This window comes from Schistocerca gregaria, chromosome 3 (assembly GCF_023897955.1).
Source record: "Schistocerca gregaria isolate iqSchGreg1 chromosome 3, iqSchGreg1.2, whole genome shotgun sequence".
Lineage (NCBI taxonomy): Eukaryota > Metazoa > Arthropoda > Insecta > Orthoptera > Acrididae > Schistocerca > Schistocerca gregaria.
In genome coordinates, this window is record NC_064922.1 from 865,402,861 (window position 1) to 865,417,213 (window position 14,353).

At 50.0% G+C, this 14,353-nt stretch overlaps 1 protein-coding gene across 1 annotated transcript in view; it reads left to right on the forward strand.

The window, feature by feature from the left end:
- LOC126355634 (uncharacterized) overlaps positions 1-14,353 on the forward strand; it is a 459,686-nt gene that overhangs the window by 247,985 nt on the left and 197,348 nt on the right. The window contains exon 8 of the mRNA XM_050006000.1: positions 5,860-6,203. Within this exon, the coding sequence (XP_049861957.1) occupies positions 5,860-6,203 (344 nt within the window). The remainder of the gene's footprint in view (positions 1-5,859; positions 6,204-14,353) is intronic.

Here is a 14,353-nt window from a genome sequence, read left to right on the forward strand (position 1 = left end):
CCAATGAAAAGGGTTGACTTTTATGGCGACATATTTAATCTTAATTCATTCATTGTTTGAGCCCTTGAAGTACTGAAGTAATTTACAGTCATGCAAATAACTGTTAAAGGTTTTTGACTTTGGAAAGTAATATACGCACAAAAATCTTCATTTCATAATTTATAGAGATGTATACATTTCCAGCATACAGACATTGATATTAAACGAGAGACATTTGCATGTAAAATTATATTGAACAACTTTATTATTTAATGTGATTGGTGTAGTTCTGTCATAAGTTGTAATTGTCAGAAGAAGTCTCCACAATTATCCTTATCAATGAGACAACCACAATCTTCATCATCATAGTGATGACCACTTCACTATCACTATCCTGTCAAGTAGACAGTGACACACGCGTGTAGCATCTCTTTTAAAATGACTGAAGATTACAACCGCCAACCAGGCAGGATCCTCTGGATTGTGGTGGCCCTGCAACCACAACGTGCACAACCATTAGCAGATGTTGTCAAGTGTCGCCAGTCGCCCGCTACTGTGCTGTGCTGCCTGCAGACCCAGATGACTGCCCACTGTGCCAGGATTCCTGGACACACAGGAGTGATGTGTTTTGTCTTGGGACAGCTCACACCTCCGCTCGCAGATGCCTCTGAGTGTGGCCAGCTTCCTCTTTCTGCACTGCCTGCTGCTGCAGCTTCTGGAGGCGGATGTGGATGATTGCCCATTGAGCCAGTGACTACTCATTCTGCTGTGCTTGCTGGACACGCAGATTGCTCTCCTTTGTCATGGGACCCACATGTACAGCTCGCACGCGTGCTCGCAGGTGTTGATGTGCGTTGCAACCTGTCCCATGCTGTGTTCCATCAATTGTTCAAAAGCAGTCTTAATCCCATTTATTATTATTATACCGCCAACCAGAAGTAGGAGTAAAAAAAAAAAAAAAAGGTTCAAATGGGTCTGAGCACTATGGGACTTAACAGCGAGGTCATCAGTCCACTAGAACTTAGAACTACTTAAACCTAACTAACCTAAGGACATCACACACATCCGTGCCCGAGGCAGGATTCGAACCTGCGACCGTAGCTGCCACGCGGTTCCAGACTGAAGTGCCTAGAACCGCACGGCCACACCGGACGGCGTAGGGGGTCATGTTATGGGCGTTTACACTGTGAAATTATAGATATCCGTCAAAAGATTCCATTATATAACAGCTAAAATTACGTAAGTTTAAAATATGTTACCCATTGGTCGACTGGTGGTGGTGTCACTCCTGTCTTCATAAGGGCAGGAAACTACGCGAGACTACCCTTCGCATGTGTTTAAATAGCGTGCTGAGATAACGGCGATAAACGGCATTAAATATAGTTTATTACATGTAATTACTAGTCACCTTGGTTTAACGTAAATTTAAGTGACAGTAAATAACAGAAAACGGGAACATTCAATTTAAAAAGAGTTGCAATTATAGTGTTAATTATAAAACAATAACAAATGTTCCGTAGTCAACTCGTAAAATTCGTAAAAGTATATTACATTATGTACCATAATATAAAGTAAAACAATTTGTGACACACAAAAACTGGTGTCGTCTTGTATTATAATACATATATTCGTACATTTACGTAGAAAACATTTGAGTCACTTTACTAAAACGGCAGAGCTGGAAGGGTTACAAAGTGCTCTACTCCTTGTGGTGAGGATGCTATGGATTATAAAGCGTATATCAGGCACCCTCTAGTCTGTGTGGCGAGTATGCCGTCGTCATGTTAGCAACTGGTGTGTTGGCATGGCGTTATCTTTGCCCTGGCCACAGCGTCCGTTGCCGTGGTAGCGTTATGTCATGGCTCTTCATCCACAGAGATGCTGTCGCTTATTTGAGGTTACAGAAATATCGACAGTCAAGGATAACCTAAAGAATCTAAAGATAAGATAAAAGTTTACGACAATAAATGCGGTTAAGACTGTTTTTGAACAACTGATTAATCATACTAATCGCTGCTTCATCTCCATAACCACGTTGTCCAAAAATGCATGCTGTTTTGCGTGCTGCTGCATCTGTAGGAGGTGGACATGGACAACTGCCTGCTGGACCAGTGGCTGCGAATTCTGCATTCCATGCTCGACATGCAAAGTGGTGTTTTGTCATGCGACCCAAATGTACAGCACGCAGCCCCGGTCGGAAATGGCGTTGCACATGGCCATCTGCCCCATGCTGCACTCCCCACTGCTGCGGCTGCTGGAGGTGGACACGGTCGGCTGTCTGCTGGGCCACTACCTGGGAATCCTGCTGTGCTTGCTGGACACAAAGGGTGCTGTGTTTTATCCTGGGACCCGCACATAGATCTCGCACCCCCACTCACAGTTGTCACTGCATTCGGCCAGCTGGCCTGCATTGCCTGCAGCTGCCACTGCTGTAGGCAGACACAGACGACTGCATGCTGGGCCAGTGGCTGCGCATTCTGCTGTGCTTCTGGACAAGCAGGTTGCTGTGTTTTGTCATGGGACCTACATGTACTGCTTGCAACCCGACTTGCAGATGTCACTGCGTGTGGCCAGTCGGCCCTTGCTGCACAACCTGCTTCTGTAGGTGGACACAGATGGCTGCCTGCTGTAGTGGCTGTGCATTCTGCTATGCTTCTGGACAAGCAGATTGCTCTGTTTTGTCATGGGACCTACATGTACTGCTTGCAATCCGACTTGCAGATGTCACTGCGTGTGGCCAGTCGGCCCTTGCTGCGCAGCCTGCTGCTGCGGGTGCTGTAGGTGGACACAGACGGCTGCCTGCTGTAGTGGCTGTGCATTCTGCTATGCTTCTGGACAAGCAGATTGCTATGTTTTGTCATGGGACCTACATGTACTGCTTGCAACCCGACTTACAGATGTCACTGTGTGTGGCCAGTCGGCACTTGGTGCGCAGCCTGCTGCTGCGGGTGCTGTAGGTGGACACAGACGGCTGCCTGCTGTAGTGGCTGTGCATTCTGCTATGTTTCTGGACAAGCAGATTGCTATGTTTTGTCATGGAACCGACATGTACAGCTCGCATCCGCACTTGCAGATGTCGCTGCATGTGGCCAGTCGGCCCATGCTGCGCAACCGGCTGCTGCAGGTGCTGTAGGTGGACACAGACGGCTGCCTGCTGTAGTGGCTGTGCTTTCTGCTATGCTTCTGGACAAGCAGATTGCTCTGTTTTGTCATGAAACCGACATGTACAGCTCGCACCCGCACTTGCAGATGACACTGCGTGTGGCCAGTCGGCCCTTGCTGCACAACCTGCTTCTGTAGGTGGACACAGATGGCTGCCTGCTGTAGTGGCTGTGCATTCTGCTATGCTTCTGGACAAGCAGATTGCTCTGTTTTGTCATGGGACCTACATGTACTGCTTGCAATCCGACTTGCAGATGTCACTGTGTGTGGCCAGTCGGCCCTTGGTGCGCAGCCTGCTGCTGCGGGTGCTGTAGGTGGATACAGACGGCTGCCTGCTGTAGTGGCTGTGCATTCTGCTATGCTTCTGGACAAGCAGATTGCTCTGTTTTGTCATGGAACCGACATGTACAGCTCGCATCCGCACTTGCAGATGTCGCTGCATGTGGCCAGTCGGCCCATGCCACGCAACCTGCTACTGCGGGTGCTGTAGGTGGACACAGACGGCTGCCTGCTGTAGTGGCTGTGCATTCTGCTATGCTTCTGGACAAGCAGATTGCTATGTTTTGTCATGGGACCTACATGTACTGCTTGCAACCCGACTTACAGATGTCACTGTGTGTGGCCAGTCGGCCCTTGGTGCGCAGCCTGCTGCTGCGGGTGCTGTAGGTGGACACAGACGGCTGCCTGCTGTAGTGGCTGTGCATTCTGTTATGCTTCTGGACAAGCAGATTGCTATGTTTTGTCATGGAACCGACATGTACAGCTCGCATCCGCACTTGCAGATGTCGCTGCATGTGGCCAGTCGGCCCATGCTGCGCAACCGGCTGCTGCAGGTGCTGTAGGTGGACACGGACGGCTGCCTGCTGTAGTGGCTGTGCATTCTGCTATGCTTCTGGACAAGCAGATTGCTATGTTTTGTCATGGAACCGACATGTACTGCTTGCAACCCGACTTACAGATGTCACTGTGTGTGGCCAGTCGGCCCTTGGTGCGCAGCCTGCTGCTGCGGGTGCTGTAGGTGGACACAGACGGCTGCCTGCTGTAATGGCTGTGCATTCTGCTATGCTTCTGGACAAGCAGATTGCTCTGTTTTGTCATGGAACCGACATGTACAGCTCGCATCCGCACTTGCAGATATCGCTGCGTGTTGCCAGTCGGCCCATGCTGCGCAACCTGCTGCTGCAGGTGCTTTAGGTGGACACAGACGGCTGCCTGCTGTAGTGGCTGTGCATTCTGCTATGCTTCTGGACAAGCAGATTGCTATGTTTTGTCATGGGACCTACATGTACTGCTTGCAACCCGACTTACAGATGTCACTGTGTGTGGCCAGTCGGCCCTTGGTGCGCAGCCTGCTGCTGCGGGTGCTGTAGGTGGACACAGACGGCTGCCTGCTGTAATGGCTGTGCATTCTGCTATGCTTCTGGACAAGCAGATTGCTCTGTTTTGTCATGGAACGGACATGTACAGCTCACATCCGCACTTGCAGATGTCGCTGCGTGTGGCCAGTCGGCCCATGCCGCGCAACCTGCTGCTGCGGGTGCTGTAGGTGGACACAGACGGCTGCCTTCTGTAGTGGCTGTGCATTCTGCTATGCTTCTGGACAAGCAGATTGCTATGTTTTGTCATGGGACCTACATGTACTGCTTGCAACCCGACTTACAGATGTCACTGTGTGTGGCCAGTCGGCCCTTAGTGCGCAGCCTGCTGCTGCGGGTGCTGTAGGTGGACACAGACGGCTGCCTGCTGTAGTGGCTGTGCATTCTGCTATGCTTCTGGACAAGCAGATTGCTCTGTTTTGTCATGGAACCGACATGTACAGCTCGCATCCGCACTTGCAGATATCGCTGCGTGTTGCCAGTCGGCCCATGCTGCGCAACCTGCTGCTGCAGGTGCTGTAGGTGGACACAGACGGCTGCCTGCTGTAGTGGCTGTGCATTCTGCTATGCTTCTGGACAAGCAGATTGCTATGTTTTGTCATGGGACCTACATGTACTGCTTGCAACCCGACTTACAGATGTCACTGTGTGTGGCCAGTCGGCCCTTGGTGCGCAGCCTGCTGCTGCGGGTGCTGTAGGTGGACACAGACGGCTGCCTGCTGTAATGGCTGTGCATTCTGCTATGCTTCTGGACAAGCAGATTGGTCTGTTTTGTCATGGAACGGACATGTACAGCTCGCATCCGCACTTGCAGATGTCGCTGCGTGTGGCCAGTCGGCCCATGCCGCGCAACCTGTTGCTGCGGGTGCTGTAGGTGGACACAGACGGCTGTCTGCTGTAGTGGCTGTGCATTCTGCTATGCTTCTGGACAAGCAGGTTGCTATATTTTGTCATGGGACCTACATGTACTGCTTGCAACCCGACTTGCAGATGTCACTGCGTGTGGCCAGTCGGCCCTTGCTGCGCAGCCTGCTGCTGCGGGTGCTGTAGGTGGACACAGACAGCTGCCTGCTGTAGTGGCTGTGCATTCTGCTATGCTTCTGGACAAGCAGATTGCTCTGTTTTGCCATGGAAGCGACATGTACAGCTCGCATCCGCACTTGCAGATGTCGCTACGTGTGGCCAGTCGGCCCATGCTGCGCAACCAGCTGCTGCGGGTGCTGTAGGTGTACACAGACGTTTGCCTGCTGTAGTGGCTGTGCATTCTGCTATGCTTCTGGACAAGCAGATTGCTCTGTTTTGTCATGGAACCGACATGTACAGCTCGCATCCGCACTTGCAGATGTCGCTGCGCGTGGCCAGCCGGCCCATGCTGCGCTGCCTGCTGCTGCGGCTGCTGGAGGCGGACGCCGGCGACTGGCCGCTGGGCGAGTGGCCGCGCGCGGCGCTGCGCCTGCTGGACGCGCTGGCCGGTGCGCTGGCGTCGCGGCGCCTGCCCTGCTTCTTCCTGCCCGGCCTGGACCTGCTGCTGCACGCGCCCTGGGCGGGGGGCGGCGCCGCCGCGGCCGCTCTGTGCGAGGAGGACTGGCAGCAGGACGCCGACGTGCTGCGCGCCTTCCTGCACCAGCTGCACGCCGAGGCGCGGCTGGCGGCTGCAGCGGACGACGACGCCGACGGCGACTGCTCGTGAGTAGCCGCCGCAGCCTCGTGTCTGCGTGTACGACGTTCCGATGGCTCTGAGCACTGTGGGACTTAACTGCTGAGGTCATCAGTCCCCTAGAACTTACAACTACACTACTGGCCATTAAAATTCCTACACCACGAAGATGACGTGCTACAGACGCGAAATTTAACCGACACGAAGAAGATGGTGTGATATGCAAATGATTAGATTTTCAGAGCATTCACACAAGGCTGCCGCCGGTGGCGACACCTACAACCTGCTGACATGACGAAAACTTCCAACCGATTTCTCTTACACAAACAGAAATTGACCGGCGTTGCCTGGTGAAACGTTGTTGTGATGCCTCTTGTAAGGAGGAGAAATGCGTACCGTCACGTTTCCGACTTTGATAAAGGTCGGATTGTAACCTGTCGCGGTTGCGGTTTATCGTATCGCGACATTGCTGCTCGAATTGGTGGAGATCCAATGACTGTTAGCGTAATACGGAATTGCTGTGTTCAGGAAGCTATTACGGAACGCCGTGCTGGATCCCAACGGCCTCGTACCAATAGCAGTCGAGATGACAGGCATCTTATCCGCATGGCTGTAACGGATCGTGCAGCCACGTCTCGATCCCTGAGTCAAAAGATGGGACGTTTGCAAGACAACAACCATCGGCATGAACAGTTCGACGACGTTTCCAGGAGCGTGGACTATAAACTCGAAGACCGTGGCTGCGGTTACACTTGACGTTGCATCACAGACAGGAGCGCCTGCGATGGTGTGCTCAGTGACGAACCTGGGTGCACGAATTGCAAAACGTAATTTTTTTCGGTTGAATCCAGGTTGTCTTTACAGCATCATGACGGTCGCATCCGTGTTTGGCGACAACGCGGTGAACGCACATTGGAAGCGTGTATTCGTCATCGCCATACTGGCGTATCACCCGGCGTGATGGTATGGGGTGCCATTGGTTACACGTCTCGGTCACCTCTTGTTCGCATTGACGTCACTTTGAACACTGGACGTTACATTTCAGATGCGTTACGAGCCGTGGCTCTACCCTTCATTCGATCCCAGCGAAACCCTACATTTCAGCAGGATAATGCACGACCGCATGTTGAAGGTCCTGTAAGGGTCTTTCTGGATAGAGAAAATGTTCGACTGCTGCCCTGGCCAGCACATTCTCCAGATCTATCACCAATCGAAAATGTCTGGTCAATGGTGGCCGAGCAACTGGTCAGTCAATACTTTTGCTGAACTGTGTTATCGTGTTGAAGCTGCATGGGCAGCTGTACCTGTACACGCCATTCAAGCTCTGGTTGGCTCAATGCCTAGGCGTATCAAGGCCGTTATTACGGCCATAGGTGGTTGTCTGGGTACTGATTTCTGAGGATCTATGCACCCAAATTGCGTGAAAATGTAATCATACGTCAGTTCTAGCATAATACACTCCTGGAAATGGAAAAAAGATCACATTGACACCGGTGTGTCAGACCCACCATACTTGCTCCGGACACTGCGAGAGGGCAGTACAAGCAATGATCACACGCACGGCACAGCGGACACACCAGGAACCGCGGTGTTGGCCGTCGAATGGCGCTAGCTGCGCAGCATTTGTGCACCGCCGCCGTCAGTGTCAGCCAGTTTGCCGTGGCATACGGAGCTCCATCGCAGTCTTTAACACTGGTAGCATGCCGCGACAGCGTGGACGTGAACCGTATGAGCAGTTGACGGACTTTGAGCGAGGGCGTATAGTGGGCATGCGGGAGGCCGGGTGGACGTACCGCCGAATTGCTCAACACGTGGGGCGTGAGGTCTCCACAGTACATCGATGTTGTCGCCAGTGGTCGGCGGAAGGTGCACGTGCCCGTCGACCTGGGACCGGACCGCAGCGACGCACGGATTCACGCCAAGACCGTAGGATCCTACGCAGTGCCATAGGGGACCGCACCGCCACTTCCCAGCAAATTAGGGACACCGTTGCTCCTGGGGTATCGGCGAGGACCATTCGCAACCGTCTCCATGAAGCTGGGCTACGGTCCCGCACACTGTTAGGCCGTCTTCCGCTCACGCCCCAACATCGTGCAGCCCGCCTCCAGTGGTGTCGCGACAGGCGTGAATGGTGGGACGAATGGAGACGTGTCGTCTTCAGCGATGAGAGTCGCTTCTGCCTTGGTGCCAATGATGGTCGTATGCGTGTTTGGCACCGTGCAGGTGAGCGCCACAATCACGACCGAGGCACACAGGGCCAACACCCGGCATCATGGTGTGGGGAGCGATCTCCTACACTGGCCGTACACCTCTGGTGATCGTCGAGGGGACACTGAATAGTGCACGGTACATCCAAACCGTCATCGAACCCATCACTCTACCATTCCTAGACCGGCAAGGGAACTTGCTGTTCCAACAGGACAATGCACGTCCGCATGTATTCCGTGCCACCCAACGTGCTCTAGAAGGTGTAAGTCAACTACTCTGGCCAGCAAGCTCTCTGGATCTGTCCGCCATTGAGCAAGTTTGGGACTGGATGAAGCGTCGTCTCACGCGGTCTGCACGTCCAGCACGAACGCTGGTCCAACTGAGGCGCCAGGTGGAAATGGCATGGCAAGCCGTTCCACAGGACTACATCCAGCATCTCTACGATCGTCTCCATGGGAGAATAGCAGCCTGCATTGCTGCGAAAGGTGGATATACACTGTACTAGTGCCGACATTGTGCATGCTCTGTTGCCTGTGTCTATGTGCCTGTGGTTCTGTCAGTGTGATCATCTGATGTATCTTACCCCAGGAATGTGTCAATAAATTTTCCTCTTCCTGGGACAATGAATTCACGGTGTTCTTATTTCAATTTCCAGGAGTGTATATTGATCCAATGTTTACCCACTTATCATCTGCATTTCTTCTTGCCGTAGCAGTTTTAATTACCAGTAGTGGATATTTCCATCCATACTCTCCAATCTATTACGAAGAGTATGGCAGAGGGTCTTTCCTACAGTTTTTTATGGTTCCTTTTTGTTGCATTCACTTATGGAGCCCAGGAAGAATGCTTAAACGCTTCTGCGCAGGATGTAATTGGTCTGATCTTGCGTTCAATGTTTCGACACGAACGATACATAGGGACTTGGGTATTTTCCAAGAATTTTTGCCTATCGAAGCTGCGGGCACCAAACGATAAATTTCAAACGTGCGATCACACGATTGTCGTGGTGAGCGTTATTATAAATTGTTTGTGAGTTGCTAGAGAGGTCCAGACGATTTATGTCTGAAGTGAGTGGGATGTCTCGTGTTTTTGAAGTTTCTTCAGCCGATTGCCTCGCGTGGAAGAATCTAATTCCATGCTTATGCAATGTAGAAAATTGTTTGACTTTTTGTCTGAAATATGGACTAATACCGGATGAGAAAAGGAGGAATTTTTTATTGCGGTGTGTCGAAGTGTATAAAACGTCGTAAGAAGAGTTATGATAAATACCGTATCAGTTTCATTGCGGAAAGTGTGGGAAACGAACGACTGTCAGGAAGAATACATGCTTTGACTATTCCAAAGTATCCATGCAGACCAGCATTAATTATTCTATCTTGTTTGGTTCGAGACTACACCCTGCAAGCAACAGCATCGGAAACTGAATTATCTATTAATACCATGTGCGACTATTTCGGGTTTTGCGGAGAAGTGTGTTATGTAATAGTGACAAACGACAGTGGACCGAATAATGTTGTTCAAGTGGACGAATCACACATAGCAAGAAGGAAGAACCAGGGAGGATGACCTTCAAAGAATGAAACAAACATATTTGGACATTTGGTGGTATAGAACGAGAGTCCAGGAAGCTTTTTTTTGTGAGAGTGTTGTCCAGAGACAAAGCAACATTAGTCGGTTTGATAGAGCACTTTATACTACCCGGTAGTAAAGTCATTACAGACGGCTTTCAGTCCTACAAGACACTGAAAGCTGAAGGATTCGGCCACGAGTTCGTCAACCACTCTGTGGAGTTCGTGTCTTCGAATGACCCTAGTGTGCACACGCAGAATATCGAGCGGCTGTGTAAATCTGTGAAATCTTCCATTAAAACAGAAGGGCGTCCAGAAGAAAGAGACGAATTCTACTTGTTTCACTACCTCTATTTCCATAAATTGCTTTTGCAAGGAAAAATTAAGGCATTTGACACTCTACCCATATTTTTGAGTGACATTGGCAGAGTTTAACCAGGTTACGGCAATAAGGAAATGCTTCCCGTAGCATACTCATCAAATGGAATTCTTCATGACGACAACATCGACGACGAGTAAGTTAAGTCGATTCCTTTGTAATTACAAGTATTTTAGTAACGCTCTTCTCTCTTCTTTTGTCGTTGCTGTATTGACCACTGTTAACATGCTCATAACGCCCACAGTCATTTGATCGATTGACAATGGCATGTTCGATAGCTATCGTTTGGATCCCGCGACTTCCATAGGCAAACATTCTTGGAAATTACCGGTACTGTCAGTCGTGGCTGTCACCCTTCAGTAGCTGCAGTGTGGAGCGATGAAGTCCAGCTACAGATGGAAAGCTGCAGTCTTGTAGCTGAGGTCTTCAAGCAGGCAGAAAGCAGCATATCACGGTTCGTTACCTGTGTTAACCTATAACTAGCGAGACTCTCATTCAGCCAGGATAGGTGATGCAGACGTAATAACCAGTCACTGAGGACGAGATATCGGAAACACCGGTGTTAATCCCAGACATTACGTCACTGTAACAGGTTAGGCCGCCATATACCCTCGTTTAACCAGAGGTGTCGGTGGTCCTGTCCACACCGTGGTGTCTCAGTTACAGACCATTGTCTCCTCCACTGCGTTTCTCGTCAGTACTGGAATGCCTTGGAACGGTCGAGTACGGATGCCGCACGTCATTACTCTGTACTGCACCGAGTTTGTAGAGCTGCAAAAAAAAAAAAAAAAAAAAAAAAAAAAAAAAAAAAAAAAAAAAAAAAAAAAAAAAAGGCTCTGAGGACTATGGGACTCAACATCTTAGGTCATAACTCCCCTAGAACTTAGAACTACTTAAACCTAACTAACCTAAGGACACCACACACACCCATGCCCGAGGCAGGATAGGAACCTGTGACCGTAGCAGTCCCGCGGTTCCGGACTGCAGAGCCAGGACCGCAACGCCACCGCGGGCGGCTGCAGAGCTGCATTCCAGATGCTGTATTACTGCGCTGTTCACACTGCTTACAATTGCTCTGCTTGCCATGCTTCTGCGGTACTGTCACATTCTGTGTGCCGTGACTAGCACACAGAGTGAGCACCCGGGAAAAGGATTTCTGTAAACTATGCACTAGAGCGCAAAGAAACTGGTATAGGCAGGCCTATTCACATACGGAGGTATATCAACAGGAACGGCAACGCCTATGTACAGGGTGTTTCAAAAATGACCGGTATATTTGAAACAGCAATAAAAACTAAACGAGCAGCGATAGAAATACACCGTTTGTTGCAATATGCTTGGGACAACAGTACATTTTCAGGCGGACAAACTTCCGAAATTACAGTAGTTACAATTTTCAACAACAGATGGCGCTGCAAGTGATGTGAAAGATATAGAAGACAACGCAGTCTGTGGGTGCGCCATTCTGTACGTCGTCTTTCTGCTGTAAGCGTGTGCTGTTCACAACGTGCAAGTGTGCTGTGGACAACATGGTTTATTCCTTAGAACAGAGGATTTTTCTGGTGTTGGAATTTCACCGCCTAGAACACAGTGTTGTTGCAACAAGACGAAGTTTTCAACGGAGGTTTAATGTAACCAAAGGACCGAAAAGAGATACAATAAAGGATCTGTTTGAAAAATTTCAACGGACTGGGAACGTGACGGATGAACGTGCTGGAAAGGTAGGGCGACCGCACACGGCAACCTCAGAGGGCAACGTGCAGCTAGTGCAGCAGGTGATCCAACAGCGGCCTCGGGTTTCCGTTCGCCGTGTTGCAGCTGCGGCCCAAATGACGCCAACGTCCACGTATCGTCTCATACGCCAGAGTTTACACCTCTATCCGTACAAAATTCAAATGCGGCAACCTCTCAGCGCTGCTACCATTGCTGCACGAGAGACATTCGCTAACGATATAGTGCACAGGATTGATGACGGCGATATGCATGTGGGCAGCATTTGGTTTACTGACGAAGCTTATTTTTACCTGGACGGCTTCGTCAATAAACAGAACTGGCGCATATGGGGAACCGAAAAGCCCCATGTTGCAGTCCCATCGTCCCTGCATGCTCAAAAAGTACTGGTCTGGGCCGCCATTTCTTCCAAAGGAATCATTGTCCCATTTTTTAGATCCGAAACGATTACTGCATCACGCTATCTGGACATTCTTCGTGAATTTGTGGCGGTACAAACTGCCTTAGACGACACTGCGAACACCTCGTGGTTTATGCAAGATGGTGCCCGGGCACATCGCACGGCCGACGTGTTTAATTTCCTGAATGAATATTTCGATGATCTTGTGATTGCTTTGGGCTATCCGAAACATACAGGAGGCGGCGTGGATTGGTCTCCCTATTCGCCAGACATGAACCCCTGTGACTTCTTTCTGTGGGGACACTTGAAAGACCAGGTGTACCGCCAGAATCCAGAAACAATTGAACAGCTGAAGCAGTACATCTCATCTGCATGTGAAGCCATTCCGCCAGAGACGTTGTCAATGGTTTCGGATAATTTCATTCAGAGACTACGCCATATTATTGCTACGCATGGTGGATATGTGGAAAATATCGTATTATAGAGTTTCCCAGACCGCAGCGCCATCTGTTGTTGACAGTTGTAACTACTGTAATTTCGAAAGTTTGTCTGCCTGAAAATGTACTTTTGTCCCAAGCATATTGCAACAAACGGTGTATTTCTATCGCTGCTCGTTTAGTTTGTATTGCCGTTTCAAATATACCGGTCATTTTTGAAACACCCCGTAAGACAACAAGTGTTTGGCGCAGTTGCTAGATCGGTTACTGCTGCTACAATGACAGGTTATCAAGATTTAAGTGAGTCTGAACGTGGTGTTCTAGTCAGCGCACGAGTTATAGGACACAGCACCTCCGAGGTAGCGATGAAATGGGGATTTTTTTCGTTCGAACATTTCACGAGTGTACCGTGAATATCAGGAATCCCGTAAAACATAAAATCTCCGATATCGCTGCAGCCGGAAGAAGGTTCTGCAAGAGTGGGACCAACGACGACTGAACAGAATCGTTCAACGTAACAGATGTGCAACCCTTCCGCAAATTGCTGTAGATTTCGATGCTGGGCTATCAACAAGGGTCAGCGTGCGAACTATTCAACGAAACTTCATCGATATGGCCTTTCGCAGCTGAAGCTCTACTCGAGTACCCTTGAAGACTGCACTACACAAAGCTTTACGCCTCGCGTGGGCACGTCAACACCGACATTGAACTGTTGATGACTGCAAACATGTTGCCTGATCGGCCGAGTCTCGTTTAAAATTGTAGCGAGCGGGTCGACGTGTACGAGTTTATGTAGACAACCTCGTGAATCCATGGACCCTGCATGTCAGCAGGGGGCTGTTCAAGCTGGTGGGGGCTCTGTAGTGGTGTGGGAGGTATGCAGCTGGAGTGATATGGGACCCCTGATATGACTAGATTCGACTATGACACGTGACACGTACGTAAGCATTTTGTCTGATCACCTGCATCCATTCATGTCCATTGGCTCTTCAGACGGATTTCGGCAACTCCAGCAGGACAATGCAGCACACCACATGTGCATACTTGCTACAGAGCGGCCCCAGGAAAACTATTCTGAGTTTAAATAATTCCGCTAGCCACCAAACTCCCCAGATATGAACAGTATTGAGCATACTTGGGACGCCTTGCAACGTGGTGTTTAGAAGAGATCTTCAAGCCCTCGTACTCTTACGGATTTATGGAGAGCCTCAACTCCCTCCAGCATTACTTCAGACATTATTCGAGACCATGTCGCGTCCTGTTGTGGCACTTCTGGGTGTTCGCGGAGGCCCCAACACGGTATTAGGCAGGGGTAGCAGCTTCTTTGGTTCTTCAATGTAACTTACACGGCACTACGCACATAGCGCCTAAAACACGACTATCAACACTCATATTAAGTGTCACAATGCTATTTCCATGTCGAAATTCTTTTTATTACAGTTCTATAGCAGTAGAG